Source organism: Vollenhovia emeryi, unplaced genomic scaffold (genome assembly GCF_000949405.1).
Source record: "Vollenhovia emeryi isolate VEMERY1.0 unplaced genomic scaffold, V.emery_V1.0 DF939163.1, whole genome shotgun sequence".
NCBI lineage: Eukaryota > Metazoa > Arthropoda > Insecta > Hymenoptera > Formicidae > Vollenhovia > Vollenhovia emeryi.
Genome location: NW_011967203.1, coordinates 1,476,793 through 1,494,820, shown reverse-complemented (window position 1 = coordinate 1,494,820; position 18,028 = coordinate 1,476,793). Strand labels below are relative to the sequence as shown.

Sequence of the window (18,028 nt, the reverse complement as noted above, 5' to 3'; positions counted from 1 at the left end):
AATAGACGTGCAAGTCTTGATAGAACAAAAATTTCAATGCTTAAACCTCAAGTTTTTACATTTGAACGGCTATAATGAATTGCCCATTTAACCTCAAACAAACGATTTAAATCTATCGAAGTGATGAAAAACATGTCGGAATATATCCGGTAGCCACACGTTACTATGTTATAGCAGCGATCGTACGAATGAAATAATAAAAGAGAGGAGCACAATAATAATAATCGAGCTTTTCAGTCGACATTAACCGGCCAACGTTTTAATACAGAAAATACAGAAAATTTTATTGCGAAAACTATTACCTCAGCCAGGGTTTGAACCTGGACTTCCCTACTTTCTAGACGGGCGTCTCAGCAATTCGACCATGGCTGAGGTAACATTTTTCGCAATAAATTTTCTGCATTAAAACATCGGCCGGTTAATGTCGACTAAAAAGCGTGATTACTGTTATTTATTACTGGCAGCTTAAAGAGATTTCTATGTTAACACAACGATAGTTTCGATACCGTCGAAGCGAGGGTGGCTTAATCGATGTCGCGATTAAATCGGGAGTAGACCAGGTGTACCACGTGCAACGTTAATCGCGGTCATTCTTCGTCATATCGGGCTTGGCCGGTCTCATTGTTGCCAGCGAACGACGCAACACGATTGAGCCGGAAGCTTTAAGTCCGGAATAATGACGCGGATGAAAAAGACCGGCCACGCTAAGCCGCCGCACTTGTCGGCGCTTTCGTTCGACATCGGAAGCCTGGGCATACGCTCGCCCCGTCCATTTTCAGTCTCCAGCGAGTTTTCCCCGCCCTTAACGCGCGTAATCTAGCCAGAGATATGAACCCATTGCCCAAAAAAATAGCCCCGGCAAAAACCTCCGCTCCCCCGGGAGAAGGTTAGACGGATTTTGCAGACGGACTCTTTGGATGCGGGGTCCATTGTTTCTCTCGGGAGAAAAATGACTTCTTTTCGTAGCTCCGCCGTCCGTTGAAGAGCGCCTTTAGATATAGTTTGACACCTGCAGATTTAACATTCTGCATCGTCAACGTGCAGTGTGCGCGCGTGTGTAACGGAAGAATAAATGGCTACAAACTTTTACAAGTTTTAGATTTGCCAAGTTGCACTTGTATCAGTGGTACAATTATCAAGCACGAGTAAACGAGGAGATGAAAATTTCGGTGTTAGAAAATTTAAAGAGAAACAAATTAAGAATATCGTATAATTTCTAACCCTTTTATAGGTTTGTCAGATCAGATTAAAACATATAGACTTTTATTTTGATTGTATATTTGACGTCTGTCTTTCTGTCACAGACAGAAAAACTTTTTGTAACTTTATCTTGCTGCAAGTTTGTAGATACGCCACTAACTAAAGTGTAGCATGATACAGCATACGAAAATAATTATCCTCAAGACTGAAATATGAAGTTTGATGCGTGTTTCTATTGATAGCCGTGCATTAACAATCGATGCAAGTTTGTAGTAGTTGTTGCGAGTTGTTCGAAGCTGCGAGGGAGACTATACTTGTGACACAAGTACCTGCCGTACATGAACTAAGCGTCTTGTAGCGGATACCTTGAAGACAGCTCGGTCGATGCTCGACATGCCCAAAGTTCGCAAACTTCCACTCCTTGCGTTGTATCGTGAGGCAAATTCGTACGTGTTTCTAACAAGTATTTTCCTGGAGTCCGACACGGCTTTAAAAATGATAGACACGACAACACAAATTCAGAGTGTGCGCTCCGATCTCTGTATGCAAGAGAATACGCGCAAAATACAAGGAAATAGTTATTTGTATCCGCCAGGATATCTCAAGTTGACCGGAAATGTCTGCAATATTTTAAGAAAATTCAGAAACAGAAAGAGAGAGAGAATTTTTGAATTATGAATTCGGTCAAACTAGGTGAAATAATTTCGAGAACAGAGTTGACATCGAAAGAGAAATCAAAATTATTGCCAAGTAATTTAAAGAATATTCTACAGGCCCTGTTTATAGTAATCTTATTCTATTCTATGTTCGATACCAATTTAGCCCAACTGAAATATAATCATAGGTCATTTTTCTTAAGCCCGTGTTACACTACAGGTTGCGGATTTGGTTGCAGTTGGGATCTGTGATTGGTTACGTTTCGATTGCTCTTGCGATTGACGATTTCTGATCGGCTAACCCTAACCGATGCAACCAAGATTGTAACCTGTAATATAATTTACACTCTTTAAAAGTCAATCCGTGGATTATCACTGAAGACAGTGAATATTCACGCTGATTCACATTTATAAATATAGCACTGAATAATTCAATGCTACACTTATAATATAATTGTTTTCAATGATAACGCGCTGATTGACTTTCAGAGAGCCAGGCTTTACATACATTTGATCAATATTAATCGCTGAATGAGGTTGACAAGTTTGTAAATATGTATAACAAATACGCGCGAAGGCGGCGATCTAGTCGAAGGAAACGCGGAACATTTCCCCGAGATACAATCTGTATCGTGGCACATTTTGAGGAAATGGGAGCGCAGAATTCACAGACAGGTCATACGCACGGGTATCGGGTATCGACAAGCGAGGCAAATCCGTACGAATGGATCGGCGCGCGTGGCCGCGGCAGGCATTTTCCTTAAATTGAACCGGGCTGAGAAATGGCGAGCGTCCCGCAGCGCGGCCGGGCAGCGAAGGGCGAAGGACTCGCAGGCGGACTCGAGAGGAGGACGGCCGACAGCGGACAAATGGACGACCGTTCGTATCCGCGAACATATTTCACCAGAGACGTATTCCGTTGACCGGACCTGCCCCGCTTCGCCCCGAACGGCAATAGCCGGGACCGGGGGATTCCCGCCTTTTCGTGCCATCCTTTAGCATTCATTGTTTCAGAGATCCGCTGGTAAATTTGTCCCGTAATCGTCGGAATTTCGCCACTGTCGTGGAAATCCGTTTCCGTTGGTATTCCGAGCCAGGCGCTTAACTCTTTTGACTTCGCGGACCATTGCATGTGATGGTTCAGATACAAAGTGATAAAGTGTTCTGAAACATATCAGATTGCGCGCATGGCGCAAATATTCTGGAACGAGGTTCTATGCTTGTCCGCCAGTCGAGTAATTAGTGAGTTTTGTCGGACACACTTCTTTACTGGACTTACAGTTCGCTGGTGTAAACAGAAAGCTGGGAAAGCATCTCTTACCGATGAAATTCCGTCAGAAGTTAAAAATTAAATTAAACCCCGAGAGTGTGCAAATTCTGCTCCTTCTCCAAAGGGTATAATACTGCGCGCATTGTCGTTGACGAGTGAAACGTGCAGCGCCGCTCGTGAAAGGTGAATTTTAAAAAAGGAGACAATTTCTGATTCAAGAAATGATAAAACAGAGAAATAATGGGATGCGAATGGCGCGACGTTTCCTTTGACAGTGAACCAGCTTCACCCTCGACACGAATCGGCCCCAACCCGCGAAATTACCGTCATCCCTTACCGGAATAGACCCTCTAACTTCACGCTCGGCGATCCTGGAGAACGTAGATAGTAATTTTGGAGTTAGACCTTCATCCCCGTGACGAAGCGGAATTCGTATCTTCGCCAAGAACAGCCAGCCCGGAAAAATACTTGGAGATGGATTGGAAACTTCTCGCGTTTAAATTCCTCGATGTCTTCTCCGATACAATTATGATAAAAATGTTGTCAAAGCAGGGGACATGTGATAAGCATCTCTCATTCGTCTGTTATTGTTTCCTCATAGAGGAAGCTTTGTTTTCGTGAAAAAAAATTTTTTCCAGTTTTCTTTGGGAATATGTTTAAAATGTTTTAAAACGTCTAAAAATCATATTTTTACAAAATGTCTGTATGTGTGTGTGTGTGTGTGTGTGTGTGTATGTACGCATTCGAATGTCTGTGGTTGCTCTAACTTCCGTAAATTTTGAGATATCGGGCTAATTTTTTGGATTCTAAACGAGATTCTAAAGTAGCTCGTAAGAGAGCCGCCTGATCACGGACGTGAAATTTCATGGTTTCCGCTTAGGGTCGGTTTTATGGGAGCAGTAATTGAATTCCATCGGCGATCCATCGCGGCCACCTTGACCCTCGTCCGCTTCTAATCTTCGGAGAGTTATCCCGCAAATGCGAAAAATGCGTCCCATGGGTCACACAAAGTATGGCACATGGCGATTCACCTATTTCATCGCGAGACCCGGCGTATACGGCACGGTCTAATTTCGATACATTACCGAAATCGAGGGGGGAAACCGCCGACCAGAATCTTGTACACCAATGCCCACTAATGCCCAGTGGGCATCACTTTATCTTACCCAGACAGCACAGATCTCCTGAAGACGTTTTAAAGACATCCTCTGGACGTCCTTATGTCCTAAGAATGTTCCCAGGACATCCATAGGATATCGTGTGCTGTCTGGGTATTATCTCATTTTATCTTTATAATGCCCCAACAAGGCCCAATGCCCAAAAAATGTCTAGTAATGCCTAGTAATGCCCAGCAATGCCGCAAATCTATACACTTATACAATGCCCTCTTTCTCCTTCGGGGAAACCGCTGACCAAAATCTTGTGTACACCAATGCCCACTAATGCCCAGTGGGCATTACTTTATTTTATTTTATCTTATTTTATCTTTATAATGCCCCAGCAAGACCCAGTGCCCAAACTAATGCCCAGTAATGCCGCAAATCTGGACACCACAGTGCCCTAAGCGGTTTTCCTCTCGACCGGAATAAGTACGACGTGTTTTTGACGCGGTAACGAATTTGCTACTTAAAAGCTTCCCAATTAAATTCTTCCACGATTACAAATAGATGGGCACACGAGTGAATGTTGAACAGGAAGTCCCAGCTACGCGCCAATGGATGATGCGTTAACTGTTCATATTCGTCTGCCGGGTATTTCGTTCTTCCTGGTAAAATATCGACGAGCTTTCGTGTATCGCCACCGCGCGAACGACATTCCGTCGTGTCGGGAATGCAGCATTGATAAGACAAAGGTGAAAATTTACCCGGAATTTTGTCCCAGCGTCGCTGTAGCTGATAAGCGTTATCTGAAGAATCCTGATACATTGACGGCCTGAGATCAATGTTCTCTTCGAGATAACGTCTATCTATTGTTTATACTTCTACCTCTTAACATTGCCAATGTGCCAAGGATATCGAACTTCGCGGAATAAAGAAATCTCGCTTTCCCATTCACGAAGCTCTGTTTACAACTCCAGAAATAACATCGCGACATGTAGAAAAATGTAACGCCTAGAATCGATTCCTGGCCGATGGCAGATATAAAAGGATTTTAAGTTTGCAATAAAAGTGGCAAATTACCGTCGTGACGTAAAATGTATAATAATAAGTTTGCCAGCGTCGTGAAATGTAAAACCCACCTTTAATCAACATTCAAAATTGCTTGTCGTAAACAGACACGGCAACAAATCGATCCTTAATTTACGCCGCAGTTTCCGCGTCACGCCTCGGAAATATTAATCTTTGCTGTTGCCGTACGGTTAGATACATATATATACGTAATTATGTCTACACATACAACGCCGAGGAGAAAGAAGTACAAGCGAGGAAGGGGAGGGCGGAGGGGGCTATTTTGATCGACAAATTTGCAGTGTGTCGCTTTTTCGCGCAGATTCAGCCTCGTTAATTACCACGACGTGTAAACTCGCGCTTTTTGTATCGCTGCCGCGTTTCATGTTCCTATCGATCTGCCGCTTCGAGCGAGGTCCCCTTTTCCCCCCTGCCCTCCCCGTGCAGTTTGCCCAAAAGCGCTTGAAAGGGGAGACGAATATTTTCATCCTCGTCCTCGGCGGTGCGAGACGCCGTCGGATAATTAAATTTCTCAGCCTCGTGAGCTGGTGAAAAAAAATCCACCCTTTGACCCTCCGTTGACGTCGTAATCCGTCACGAGACGTCCCGCCAACGTGCAATATTTTTCTCGCACTCTTCACGGACGACGCGACGATCTCGATCGAGCGGGCGAGATTTTCCTTCTAATTAACGACATTTATCCCCGCATTGTGTTTCACGCGCGGTACTTTCCCCTCTGCGACCACGCGTCACTCACTCTCCTTCGTGTTGATGGACACCGGCTGCGGGAAGAATCGCAAGCCCGAATCTCTCAAGCAGGATATTTGCCTATGACCTATGTAAACCTCTTTCTCACCTCCCTTCCTGCCCCTATCTCTCCTCTCCCTCTCTTTCTTTCTCCCCCTCTCCCTCATCTCTCTCTCGCCAGAGAGGTGAATTATTGTACATACGTCATTCCATCCTTCCAAGATGGTCCCGCTCTCTCGGGTCATACGGCGCTTCGGCGCGAAACTCGCGGTCTTTCCGTGAAAATTTATTTCTTTATACCGGCGCATCTTGTAGCTCTTCTTTCGGAAGTTAATATCCTCTTTAATCTTTTCACGTCCGGAAAACTTCGCCGGCGAAGAAGACTCGCTCTCCCCCCTCCCCCCCCCCTCCTCGCAACTTTTGCGCGCGAACTTCAACGTCGCGCGAACTTCCGCCGTGTGTCTCGCGCGCGCCAGTCCTGTGCTAAAGTTAAAAATTTGCCCGACAACAAGAGAGGTTGCTTTCAATTTGCTCCTTTTGCCGACCCCTACCCCCCCCCCCCCGCTGCACTCGCTTGTTGTCCGCGCGGATCGATCTGGCCTGGCAGCGGTACAATCTCGCGTGGCTTTGACGCGGACAACCCTTGGGTATGTCTCGCCGACGACGAATATATGAATAATTTCCCCGTCGACGCGGTCCGCCGACGAAAATCGATATTCCATAAATGTGTAAATGTGTAACCGAATCCCGGCGATTCTCTTTGCCTAAGCAAAGTACGTGGGCCTTGTCAGAGGGGGCGGAGGGGTGGGGGGAGGGAGGAGGCACGTGCCCCAAAATGCATTAGCGGCGTCATGCCGCGCCGCTTCGCGTCCTCGACATCTTCGACATCCTCGACAATCCTCGGCGACAATGGTGCCGACAAGCGTGGATTTCCGCTTCTTAAATTTGTTTGTCCTGCGACATTTTTTTTCTTCTTCCTCCTTTGTTTCCCCGCTGAGAATCTCGACGACGCGAAATTCAGCCCGTGAACTCTCGCCCGCTGCTGTGCGGCGGAAGAATTTTACCTTTCGGTTTACCGACCCTCGCTACGCTCTCTGCGCGCTCTCCGCTTTTTTTCCCCATCCCTCTTAATTTTGTTATGTTTCGTCAGATTTTATTTGCCGTTCGCTCCGCAATGGCCGGAATACTGAATTCATTGACAAACTTCGAAATTTTCGAAACGCGCGCGAGAAATTCGCGTTGATTTGAAACAAAATTAAAGGGAGAGAAAGAGAAATGAAATGTTGTGTCGCGATATATTAAAAAAAAAAAAAGATTTTCCCGGCGTTTGTAGGTATCGAACTAAATCGCGAGGGACAGATTTATGGGCAATATCCTCCGCAACGGAAAATTCGAGACGATAAAGGGTACGCGCGCGCACGCAAATGTGTTTCGGGGGCGCGAACGGAATATCGCGATCGATATCGCACCGCCGGAAATCACGGTGTAATACGTCCACGAGCATTTCCGGCGATCGCTGCATCTCTGGCCGCTTGTCACTTTGTCTTCCCGCGTCTGTGCCCCACCCCCAACCCCGTGCGTGTATCGCCGCGCTCTCGATCCCCCGCCGTGCCGGTGAAAATTCAATTTTCCCGATTTTTCCACGGAAAAAAAGATCCTCCTCCCCCTCCGATGCTTCGGTCCCGGAACATGATAGCACCGTTGTACATAAAACAAAACGAAGAAACGACGGGAGAAACCGAACGCTCTTTTTCGTTGTTCCGCGCGATAAAAGAAAGAACCGCGCCGCGTTTTATTTCAGCGCGCCCCTTCACCGTCCCTTTTCCTTCCTTTCTTTTCCTCACTTTTTTTTTCGCGAACAAAGTTTGCTATCTCGCGGCACGGAAATGTTTTGTGATGTCGAGCACGAGTTAAAAACAATAGACGGCAGAAAATATTACGTCAGGTAATTAAATTGATCTGTCAAAGTGCCCTCCTCGCACCGTTAGCTTCGTGAAACGCAGGTATTTCGCGAGCGGGCGGAGATTATATAGGCTTTCTAATTATTAATTATAATCCATCTGTGCCGCCGTGCTTCGAGTTCGGCGAACTCGTATTAATCCCCCTGCGGGGCTTGCGCGAACAAATTAAAGCGATTGCACGAATCGTCGCTCATCGAGAAAACGTTTTTTCGGCGATCGGGCTAATCGCGACGATACATCTTCGTTAACGTGCCGCTCCTTTCGAATCCGCACGGAAAATAGAGCGAAGGGGATCGCCAAGGGGTAAACCGCTGAGGGCATTGTGACGTATAGATTTACGGCGTTACTAGGCATTACTAGGCATTTTTTGGGCATTGGTGCTATTTGGCCTCGTATTTGGCCTTACTGGGATATTATAACGCAAAATTTTTTAATAAATAATTTATAATTGCTCCTTTCATGTAAATACCGAGAGGTAAACCACCAACCAAAATCATGTACACTAATGCCCAGTGGGCATTACTTTATCTCATTATCTCATTTTTATTTATCTCGTTTTATCTTATTTTATCTTTATAATACCCAAAAAATGCCGAGGGGGAAAGCGCTGAGGGCATTGTGGTGTACAGATTTGCGGCATTACTGGGCATTACTAGGCATTTTTGGGACATTAGTTTGGGAGAACTGGGCCTTGCTGGGACATTATAAAGATAAAATAAGAGAAAACAAGATAAATGAGATACAATAAGATAATAATATAAAGTAATGCCCACTGGGCATTAGTGGGCATTGGTGTACATACAAGATTTTGGTCAGCGGTTTCCCCCTCGATTAAAAGATTAGAAAATAGGTACAATTAGAGAAAAATAAGGTAAACAGTCTCGCAAACCGATAGTGACATTATATAGAATCTAAAAAGCTAAAATGAGGAAAAAATGAAATCAAAAGAATCTAAAAAGATAAGATAAAACGAGATAAAATAACACAGAGGAAGATAACAAGATAAAGTAATGCCCACCGGGCATTACTGTCGAAGTTTAGTGCATTAGCAGGCATTGGTGTACATGATTTTGATCAGTGGTTCATCCCTTGGGTATCGCCTTGTCGCATCGAGAGCGATGGCAAGAAAGGGAAATTAGGACGCTGATTTCGCTAGCGTCGAGGCAAACTCTTTCCCTCCCCGGGTCGCGCACCGTAGGCGGGATAGGCTTGAAGGGCAATTAATTACGAGGGGACGTCGGAGGGGCGCGCCGGAAACCCGACTCGCGATGCGCAGCGAAATATGAAATTCAATTTGGCCGTACACACGCGGCCACTCGCCGCGCTCGGCCCTGGAAAATTGAGGGTCGCCGTTCCGCCGGTAAGAATTTTCGGGAAAGGCAGCGCCATCGTTATTAACAGTAACGACCCCGTGCCGATTAATAATTCCGATGTCCTTCTTCCAGGGACGTCCGTACTCAAGTTAATGGATTGTGTAATGCAATCGGGAAGAGCGCCGCGATATCTTTCAATCTCTCTGGTTACAATTTTAACAATGTCCTCGCTTAACAAAGTCGATATTTATCCTCACGACTCCCTCGACCCTCGATGGTCCCTTTAAGAGAGACTTTTAATTAGAACGCGATTCCGTGCGCGTGCGTTTACTCGGGATAGAGCGCGCGACTGGAAATACTGGAATGCAAATTAATTTGTGGCATTGAATGCGATAGCCTGACTAATGGAACGAACCAGTTTCCAATCTTTTAAATTTGCTTTATCGTTTTCACGGATCAGAAGTGCGCAGTCGTGTCCTAACTCCATTATGTGTCGATTACAACCCGACATACATTGTGCGTCGTACAAATCAATATGTCTCGCTTAATGACGAAGTAACGACATAAAATTGCAAGTGCCAATACTTGATTTAATACATGAAACGCCGACAAGTACAATCGTGGCCAGGGCTGCATATTAATTGAGCAACGGTGGGAAAATATTTTCCCCCGCGTTGACACAACCTCGCGTTTTCTTCGCCGCCGAGAGATTTATCAGATTTGCAGAATGTCCCGGGACCTTGTACACGCGAAAACGATCAGGAAATCTCGGAAACAGCCGCCTGGAATTGCGTTGGGAAAACGAGGACGGCGTGTCTCTTTCTCTCCTTGAATTTAATCGAATGAAAATTACATCCACGCCCATTTCCTTCTTCGAGCAACCTTTTATCTCTCTCTGTTTTTTTTTCGTTTGCCCACAGAGTGTGCCGGACAGGTATTTTAATCTAGTAACATTGCAGTAACATTGATTTTGCCTGTGCGCATTTCCGCACAATGAGCGGATCGATGTTTCGAACCATCGACTCGGATGCCGCGTAATATTTTAACGACCGACATCGAGCCTGCGTTTTAAAGCCCGCCATTTATCCCGCGATATTATCACGCGGAGACGCGGTGAAATTCGTCGTTACATTGCGGCGCGAAGTTCAGTTATCGCGGGCGCGATAATTATGCGAAGCGGAGAATTTCGTGCTCGCACGCGCCGTTGTCAACTTCCGCTTTTAATGAGCTCGCCGCGTTTAATAAGCGCGCGGTATGCAAAAGGAGCAAATTTGCATCGCGAAGGAAGGCATCTAAATGCTCGCGAACTTAACCGTTTAACCGAATCAACAAAAACGACGCCGCTGCCGGCTGGAGAAATGTCCCCGTTCTATATATATATTTTTTTTTCAAATCTAATTTTGCACGAATAATCTCCCGATACAGATACACGTGTTGTACAGCATGCGAGCAGAGCTCCCTAGAGACCACTTCCCCTCTACAATTCCTAAGCACTGAAGGAACTTTCAAAAAGCTGACCAAAAATTTCCGCCTACACGCGAAATCATTATCACCTTGATTACTTCGATGTAAGAGCAAGCGGATTTGTTGATCGTAAAAGTTTACACAGTAATAAATAGACGAATAAATTAGTTTGGACGGCTACATGCATTTCGCGCGCAATAATATAAAACGTTTTGTAATGTTTGCATTATAAGCTGCACGAGCGTACACCGTGGTGAATTTGGAAACAGTTTATATCTTTATAGTTTGTTGGCAAAACTGTAGATTAAATTTCGGTTCTAATCTAGTTAAAGTGAGAGCTACACGCGGTGAATAATAACGATTTATCCGCGCCCGTGAGGTTTAATCCGCGAAAATTCCGCAATCCTCCTTGTTGGATAATTTCATAATTACGATTCATCATGCGTTCGTTAAAATTCATCAAGGAATACGCTCCCGAATGCAAATCTTTAACATGAAGTCATACGGGTGTGGAATAACTTGTACAACGTTTGCGTTAAACGATATTCCTGATGAAACGATGCCCGCGTTATTTTGGTCATTTTTTGGAATCCGACGCGAGATGAATGGCCTTGCCGGAAGCATGAAGCTCCAAGCTAGCAAAGAGCAAAAACTCACGCGACCTCTCTTCTAATTCCCTGAACGCTCGGTTGTTGCAGGCACACACTCCTCTTCTCGCAGCCGACACGAGACACGTAAGTAGAAAGTTGGTGGCAAAAAGTTGCCGAGACAAGGAGATTGTTAGCAAGTAGTCGCGACCGAGGGAAGAATAACAGTCGTCACGTGCGTTCGCGTTTCCTTTAATTTACACGTCTCGCCCGACTTAAAGTATGCCAGTTGACGCTAACTTCGATATTGCTATATCAAAATTGGCGTAATGACATTGCTCGTCGTGGACACTCGGAGTCGAAATCTTTTGTATAAATTTAATAAGAATTTTATATCAAGGATTTCAACGTTGTTTCACCAACATTAATAACGTGATTGCTGAAATTCTCCCCTCGGCGCGAAAGTAGAGCTCATTTGTGTATAATTAAACGCGAACGGTAATGTCTTATCGTAGGCATTTATCTGATTAATTACACAGATGACACGATTAACAGTTACCGCAACGCGTGTCCTGCATTTCTGCAAATTGATCACCGATGTGTGAGCAACGTCTTATAAGTCAGCGAAACAAAATGAGCAGAATTAATTTTAATTAATATTTTACTTGTTGCGAAAAGTTGCTAAGGTACAAAATTTGTTGCTCTGTAGTTTTAAAAAAAAGAAATCATGTTCTGAAGACGCGTGTGTGAGCGAAGCCCGAGGGGGAAATCGCTGAGGGCATTGTGATATACAGATTTGCGGCATTACTGGGCATTACTGGGCATTTTAGGCCTTGCTGGGGCATTATAACGATAAAATCAGATAAAACAAGATAAATAAGATACATAAAATAAGATAATAAGATAAAGTAATGCCCACTGGGCATCAGTACAAGATTTTGGTCAGTGGTTTCCCCCCTCGGCGAAGCTGTATCATTTCGAAGGAACTCGTATCGAGAGGTCTGGTTTTAATAGTTCTATAGTTGTTGATTTAAATACAAAGTTGATTTAAATTTGCTAAGAATGCACAACTACTTTAGAATACACGGATTTCTCGGGAAGCGCTTCAATACACATAGATTTGCCTGCCTCGGATGATCCAAATTGTTTAAGAAGTATTTAATTATTATATTTATTGTTAGAACTCTTACTGCAACGCACAAATAACTACGGAACAACGTGGAAACTACTTTATAACGAGGGGAAATGTACGTCTAGTACGAAGTCTACGTCTTTTTTAACTTGGTACACTTGTAACAACGTTTGCTCGTTTCTATTCAATTATATTTGATATTTTTCGCTTTTAAAAGACAGCACTTTTTCATATGAAATTACATAAATTCCTTAAAGTGCTAAGAGAACTCGCGCAAGATGAACTGAAACGCCATATGAATCTGACGTTTTAATTTTGAAACAGCTTTTTGGCACGGCCAGGATTATTTATTTAACCCATTGAAAATTATTCTCTATTAAGCTTGGCACAATCAAACCAGATCAATTGGAACATCGGTTATTTACGTATTTTGTATTAATTCATACTTACTAATAATATAATGAATTTGAATCGCGTGCCATTTTGATGAATGTCTGCGCTGCTAGTTTGATGTCGTCTTATCAGCTTATCAGAGGTTAAACATTATGAATTATAGAGCTATTAAAAATAAAGGCAGAACTTTCAATAGTTTCCGCAAAATGATGTTCTCAAGTTACAAAGTTCGTAACGCTCGTAATAATATTGACGCGGCGTTACGATGATCCCAGTCTCGTGATTATTAAACGCTACGAAAGTAAACCATGTAATAATATGTTCAGCTCGATTTATTACGGCAGAAGTTTTACCGGCGGCCGGAAGAGAGCGAAAGTTCAGTTATTGACGACAGCAGCCGACCAAATCGAGACGCGATATTACAAATGTTTTACGAGATAGCGCGACGGCTATCTCGGCGCATACGTCGAAGTTTATCATGACGTAATTGCAGTTTCATATCGTTGCTGCGCGATGTCTCCTCGTAAATTACACGCGCAAGAAGACGTTACGGACAATTATTTGCCCCCGAGTCATTAGCGCTAACGATCCCCCTTCGCCGTTCCCGGTAAGTGCGGGAATCTAATCTACGAGCGACGATTGCGTTCACGACACGCCGTTCCTTAATCGCCGTTTGATCGGCGATTATTACGCGCGGACCTTCAAGACGCGAGCCGCGGATCCGGATGCGCTCGGTCCGCGCGAACTTCCTCGCGCTTCCGTGAATCGATTTGTAACGCGTGCAGGAAACCGTGTCATCTAGGTTCCCCCTCCGCTCGCTCGTTCGCTTCCGTTCCATCGAGCGGTCTTATCCAATTTGCCGTGAAACTAATCCTATTGCTTCTCGAGAGTTTAGCACCAGCACTTCAGTGATTCTAAGCGATTAGATAGCATATTATTAGATCTTGTCTCTGTAATCCTTAAGTGGCATGTGAAAAGAAAAATACAATTGCTATGGCTCTGTCATGCGCGTATTATTCTTTTTATATTCTTTCTCGAGTGTGGTTTTTCCGGACAACGTTAAGTAAGGAATTGTATGCCATATAGGAAAATATACGAATAGCTTTATACAACTTTGAAGAAATGTGAATAATTTCAAAGAAAAATAAATTTTATTTACCGTCACTGATATTCAGATTCGCAGTATGAAAGGAATTCGTAAATAGAAACGGTAAGGGGAGAATGCCAATGCGAGCCAATAAATGAACAGAAATCAGTTCTCAAAATTTAAACGTTGGAAAATTCCTTTAAAGCGTTTCGACCCTTCTTCGGGTCTTCTCCAGTGAGCTTGAGAAAAGAGCGAGTAAAATCGTGAGGCAAAATTATTAAGAAAATTATTAAAATCTATATGTCAAGAGTGAAAGTCGTCCTTCTATCGCGACTGACTCTCGTGAGTCTCCATATATTAGTTCCAGCCGAGGGATTAACCGCTGACCAAAATCACGTACACCAATGCCCACCAGTGCCCATTGGGCATTACTTTATCTTATTTATCTTGTTTTGTCTTATTTTATCTATTTTATCTATCTATAATGCCCCAGCAAGGCCCAAACTAATGCCTAGTAATGCCCAGTAATGCCGCAAATCTGTACATCACAGTGCCCTCGGTTTACCCCTCGGTCCCGGCCATAAAGGGAAAATTAAAGAAGTAGTCCAAAAAGTAAAACAAAGATGATAGAGGACAACTTGGCAACACTAACGGTACCAAATTCAGAAATGTTGGAAACGCCTTTTAGAAATCGATTTTTCTACTCATAATTCTCTGTATTCGCGATATTAATTATTGTTCTGATATACCTATAATTTTTATCCTCAATTCGTTGCGAGCGAAGTGGCATAATGAGATTAAACGCCACACACAACTAAGTACGGATTATAACGACAGTGATGCTAATTTTACAAGATATCTTGAGCGCGTCGCTCATTGTGGACATTAAATTCCGATAGTCGGGAAGCTTAAAATAATTATCCCGCGGCGTGAAAGTTAAACTCCACGTAGGCGCACAGCGATACACGTTGCCTTTGCACGTATACGCAAGTGTTTCCCTTCGGGCATGCGTGTAAACGTGGAAGCGGCGCAAAATATTCGCCGACTGTCGTGCCATGGAAATCCGCGCATCAGACTAATTAACTATCACGTCGCATTTCATCGTGACTCTCATCCCATTAACTGGCTGGCAAACCCGAGTCTTCGTTGATTATTTCGATTGATCCAATATTCGACGAATTGAAACTGATATTAAACGTCAAATAAATTGCGCACTATCGAGCCCCGCTAATATATCTGCGCGCAACGATATCTCGCGATTGTGTGAAGAGCCTCCGTTAAAAATAATCTCGCGTTCTAAATCCAGACGGATCTTCGTCGGGGTGCGGCGCGTCACCCCGCGGCCCCCCCCCCATTCCACCCCAGGCTATTTCAGGGCATTATTCATTCAATGGAGTTGATTAGTCCCCGTCGGCCACGTTGGCCTTTTAAATCACCCTTGTCTCTCGAATGTGCAAACACACCCATCGCCTCTTCCTCAAAACTTCACCAGTTTCGTTCTCCTCGGCTTCAGCCGGAAGATTCATAGCGGGCCTGATTCGATTTGCAGCGCCGTTTGAAATTCAGGCGAGGGCGTATTTCATTCGTCGACGGTCAGGGAGGAGGAGGGTGGGGGTAGTCTGGTTGAGAAGGCGGCCCGGTGAATATCGAGCTTGCCAAATGGAGTAAACTGCAGCCTCCGGCTCGTGTAATCTTCCGGAAGTCGCCGTCTGCCGTCGATTATTCCTCTCCCTCTCTCCCTCTCTCTCTCTCTCTCTCTCCCCGTTCGTTGCTTCGAATTCCTCTTTTTGTCTTCTCGTCACCTCTGTCCTATGCTTCCCCTATTGTCTCCTTTTTGCCTTGACTCCTCCGTGCTGTACCTCCCCTTGGCCTTGGCGAAGTAAATCAGGCGAAAGGGGTGCCGCATAATCCAGCGAAATGAAGCCAAGTCGTTTTTACGAGACGTCGCGGGAATCATATTTCCGTCGCGGCCCCGGGCGAAACTGTTTGCTTTCCTCGTCGCGCGGGAAAAATCTCGCGCCAACGGGGAAAACGACTGCCCCCGTGAATAGGGAGATTCATGGCACGGAGCGAATCCCCGCACGGCTCGGCGAATTCCGCGGGCGTTCATCAATACGCAGCAGGATATCGGTCTCCAGTATTCATTTCCTTTGGATTAGTACGCACGTTGCATATAGGGTACACACAGACGTACCCGGGGAAAAAATCCGCTTTTTATGTAACCACCGTAAAAAGTGGTAGATATCTCTGGCTGGGGCGCATATGCGATACACGAGCGATGACAGAGATATTGTCGAACTGACAAAACTTCATCTTCTTTTTTTTTTTACGATGGTTGCATAAAAGATGCTCCTACCTATGTCCGCGATATGCGTACGCCGCGTCGTTTGGGAATCGCGAGTGAATGTTGCATTTATCACTTTGGTCTCGCGTACTTTTTAAGTGATCGGCGACGATCAAATTTCGAACGATCGTATTTAAATTGTCGATGGGCTCTTTCGAATTTGATCCCCTCTCCCTTTCTCGGCGGCAAGCTTGCCGTATTGTCCAGTAAGGTACTTGTTATTCGCGAACAGTAACATCATTTCGCCCTCCGATAATGAAAATCGTAATATCCTGGAGCGCTTATCTGCATGCGACATTCCGAGATCTATTTTCCGGGAGGCAAGTTAGGGATTCGATCGCCGCCTGAAATTCAGGACTCGGGTCGCAGGCGCCGTTTCCCGCGGGAAAACATCCTATCTCGCATTATTCCAAGCCGTCGAAATCCCGGTTTCATCAGGTTCTTCATTTCGCCCCGCCCTGGAAAACGTTGCGTTTTCTCATCGCAATATCACCGCCCAAGTCATCGTGTTTATGAAATCTGCGTTAAAACGCGATTAGATCTTCACTTAACTGAGATGCTAAAACATCGGCCGCGCATTAAAGATACATCTCGCGGGGCTGTTGCACCACTGCGGGGTTTACAAGATCTCTCTAGATTGTACAATCGTCGTCGTTAGTCCGAGTAGTTTCGAGACAAGTTGTCCTTTTCCGTCGACTTCCCTCTTCTTTCAGCTCCATGCTCGCCTCTACATTGACTTGATTATGAATTATTTAGCCATAATTCTAAATCACGATAATTTGTATCACGAGATATCTTGTTTTGCGATCAAATCATGTTCTATGTTATATTATCGGCTGTGTTCATCGGAATAATCGATATCGCATCTCCTCCTGACACGATCCATTAGCGGTTAGGGATCATCGGCCAGTAGCTCATGCTGATTACCACGTGGTGCACCTCCTGGCACTTGCCGCGCTTCCGGTCCTATAGCGTTGTATTATAGGCTGCCGGTATTATAACGGGACACGTCGTATAAATCATGTCAAATGACGTGCATGCATCGCTCTCTCGGTTGCGTCCCCTGGCGTCGACGCAAATTGCCGGCATTAGTCGTTAGTGACGGATCATGACTGGCCCTTCCGCTCCGAGGAGATCACCAGCGGCGCTGTCCTTCGTGCCAGTTTCACACATCTAATAATTCAATTCTGTTAATATTATTTGACTCACACTTCAATTGTTATCTATTGATGCCTCAGTGTTCTTCATACGAAGGAAGGTCGACTACAGTCAGAAAGCTGATTTTTTAACCGCAATATTCACATTATAACGGAATAAAACGTTCATTGTGAGTTTTTCGCGAGGGGGAAACCGTTGACCAAAACCCACTAATGCCCAGTGGGCATTACTTTATCTTCTTATCTTATTTTCTCTTTATAATGCCCCAGCAAGGCCTACTGCTCACATAATGCCCAGTAATGCCTACACTGATAAAAATTTGAACCTCACTTTACTGTGAAAATCGGTGGTCATTTTTAACCTTCGAATTACGCTGTTAAAATACGTAGTGATTTGTAATTTTACTTCAAAACGTTAAAATTACCATTCAAATGAAATTATGTTTCCGTTAAATATTTTTTCAGTTTACTGTCCGATGTTAAAATTACATGATTTATTGTAACATTCCCTTTAAGATAGTAAATTAATGGCGCGCACAGCATATTATA

At 44.5% G+C, this 18,028-nt stretch overlaps 1 protein-coding gene across 1 annotated transcript in view; it reads left to right on the top strand.

Moving 5' to 3' along the window:
- LOC105564557 (disks large 1 tumor suppressor protein-like) overlaps positions 1-18,028 on the top strand; it is a 184,778-nt gene that overhangs the window by 121,200 nt on the left and 45,550 nt on the right. Inside the window, exon 5 of the mRNA XM_012017001.1 lies at positions 11,478-11,513. Within this exon, the coding sequence (XP_011872391.1) occupies positions 11,478-11,513 (36 nt within the window). The remainder of the gene's footprint in view (positions 1-11,477; positions 11,514-18,028) is intronic.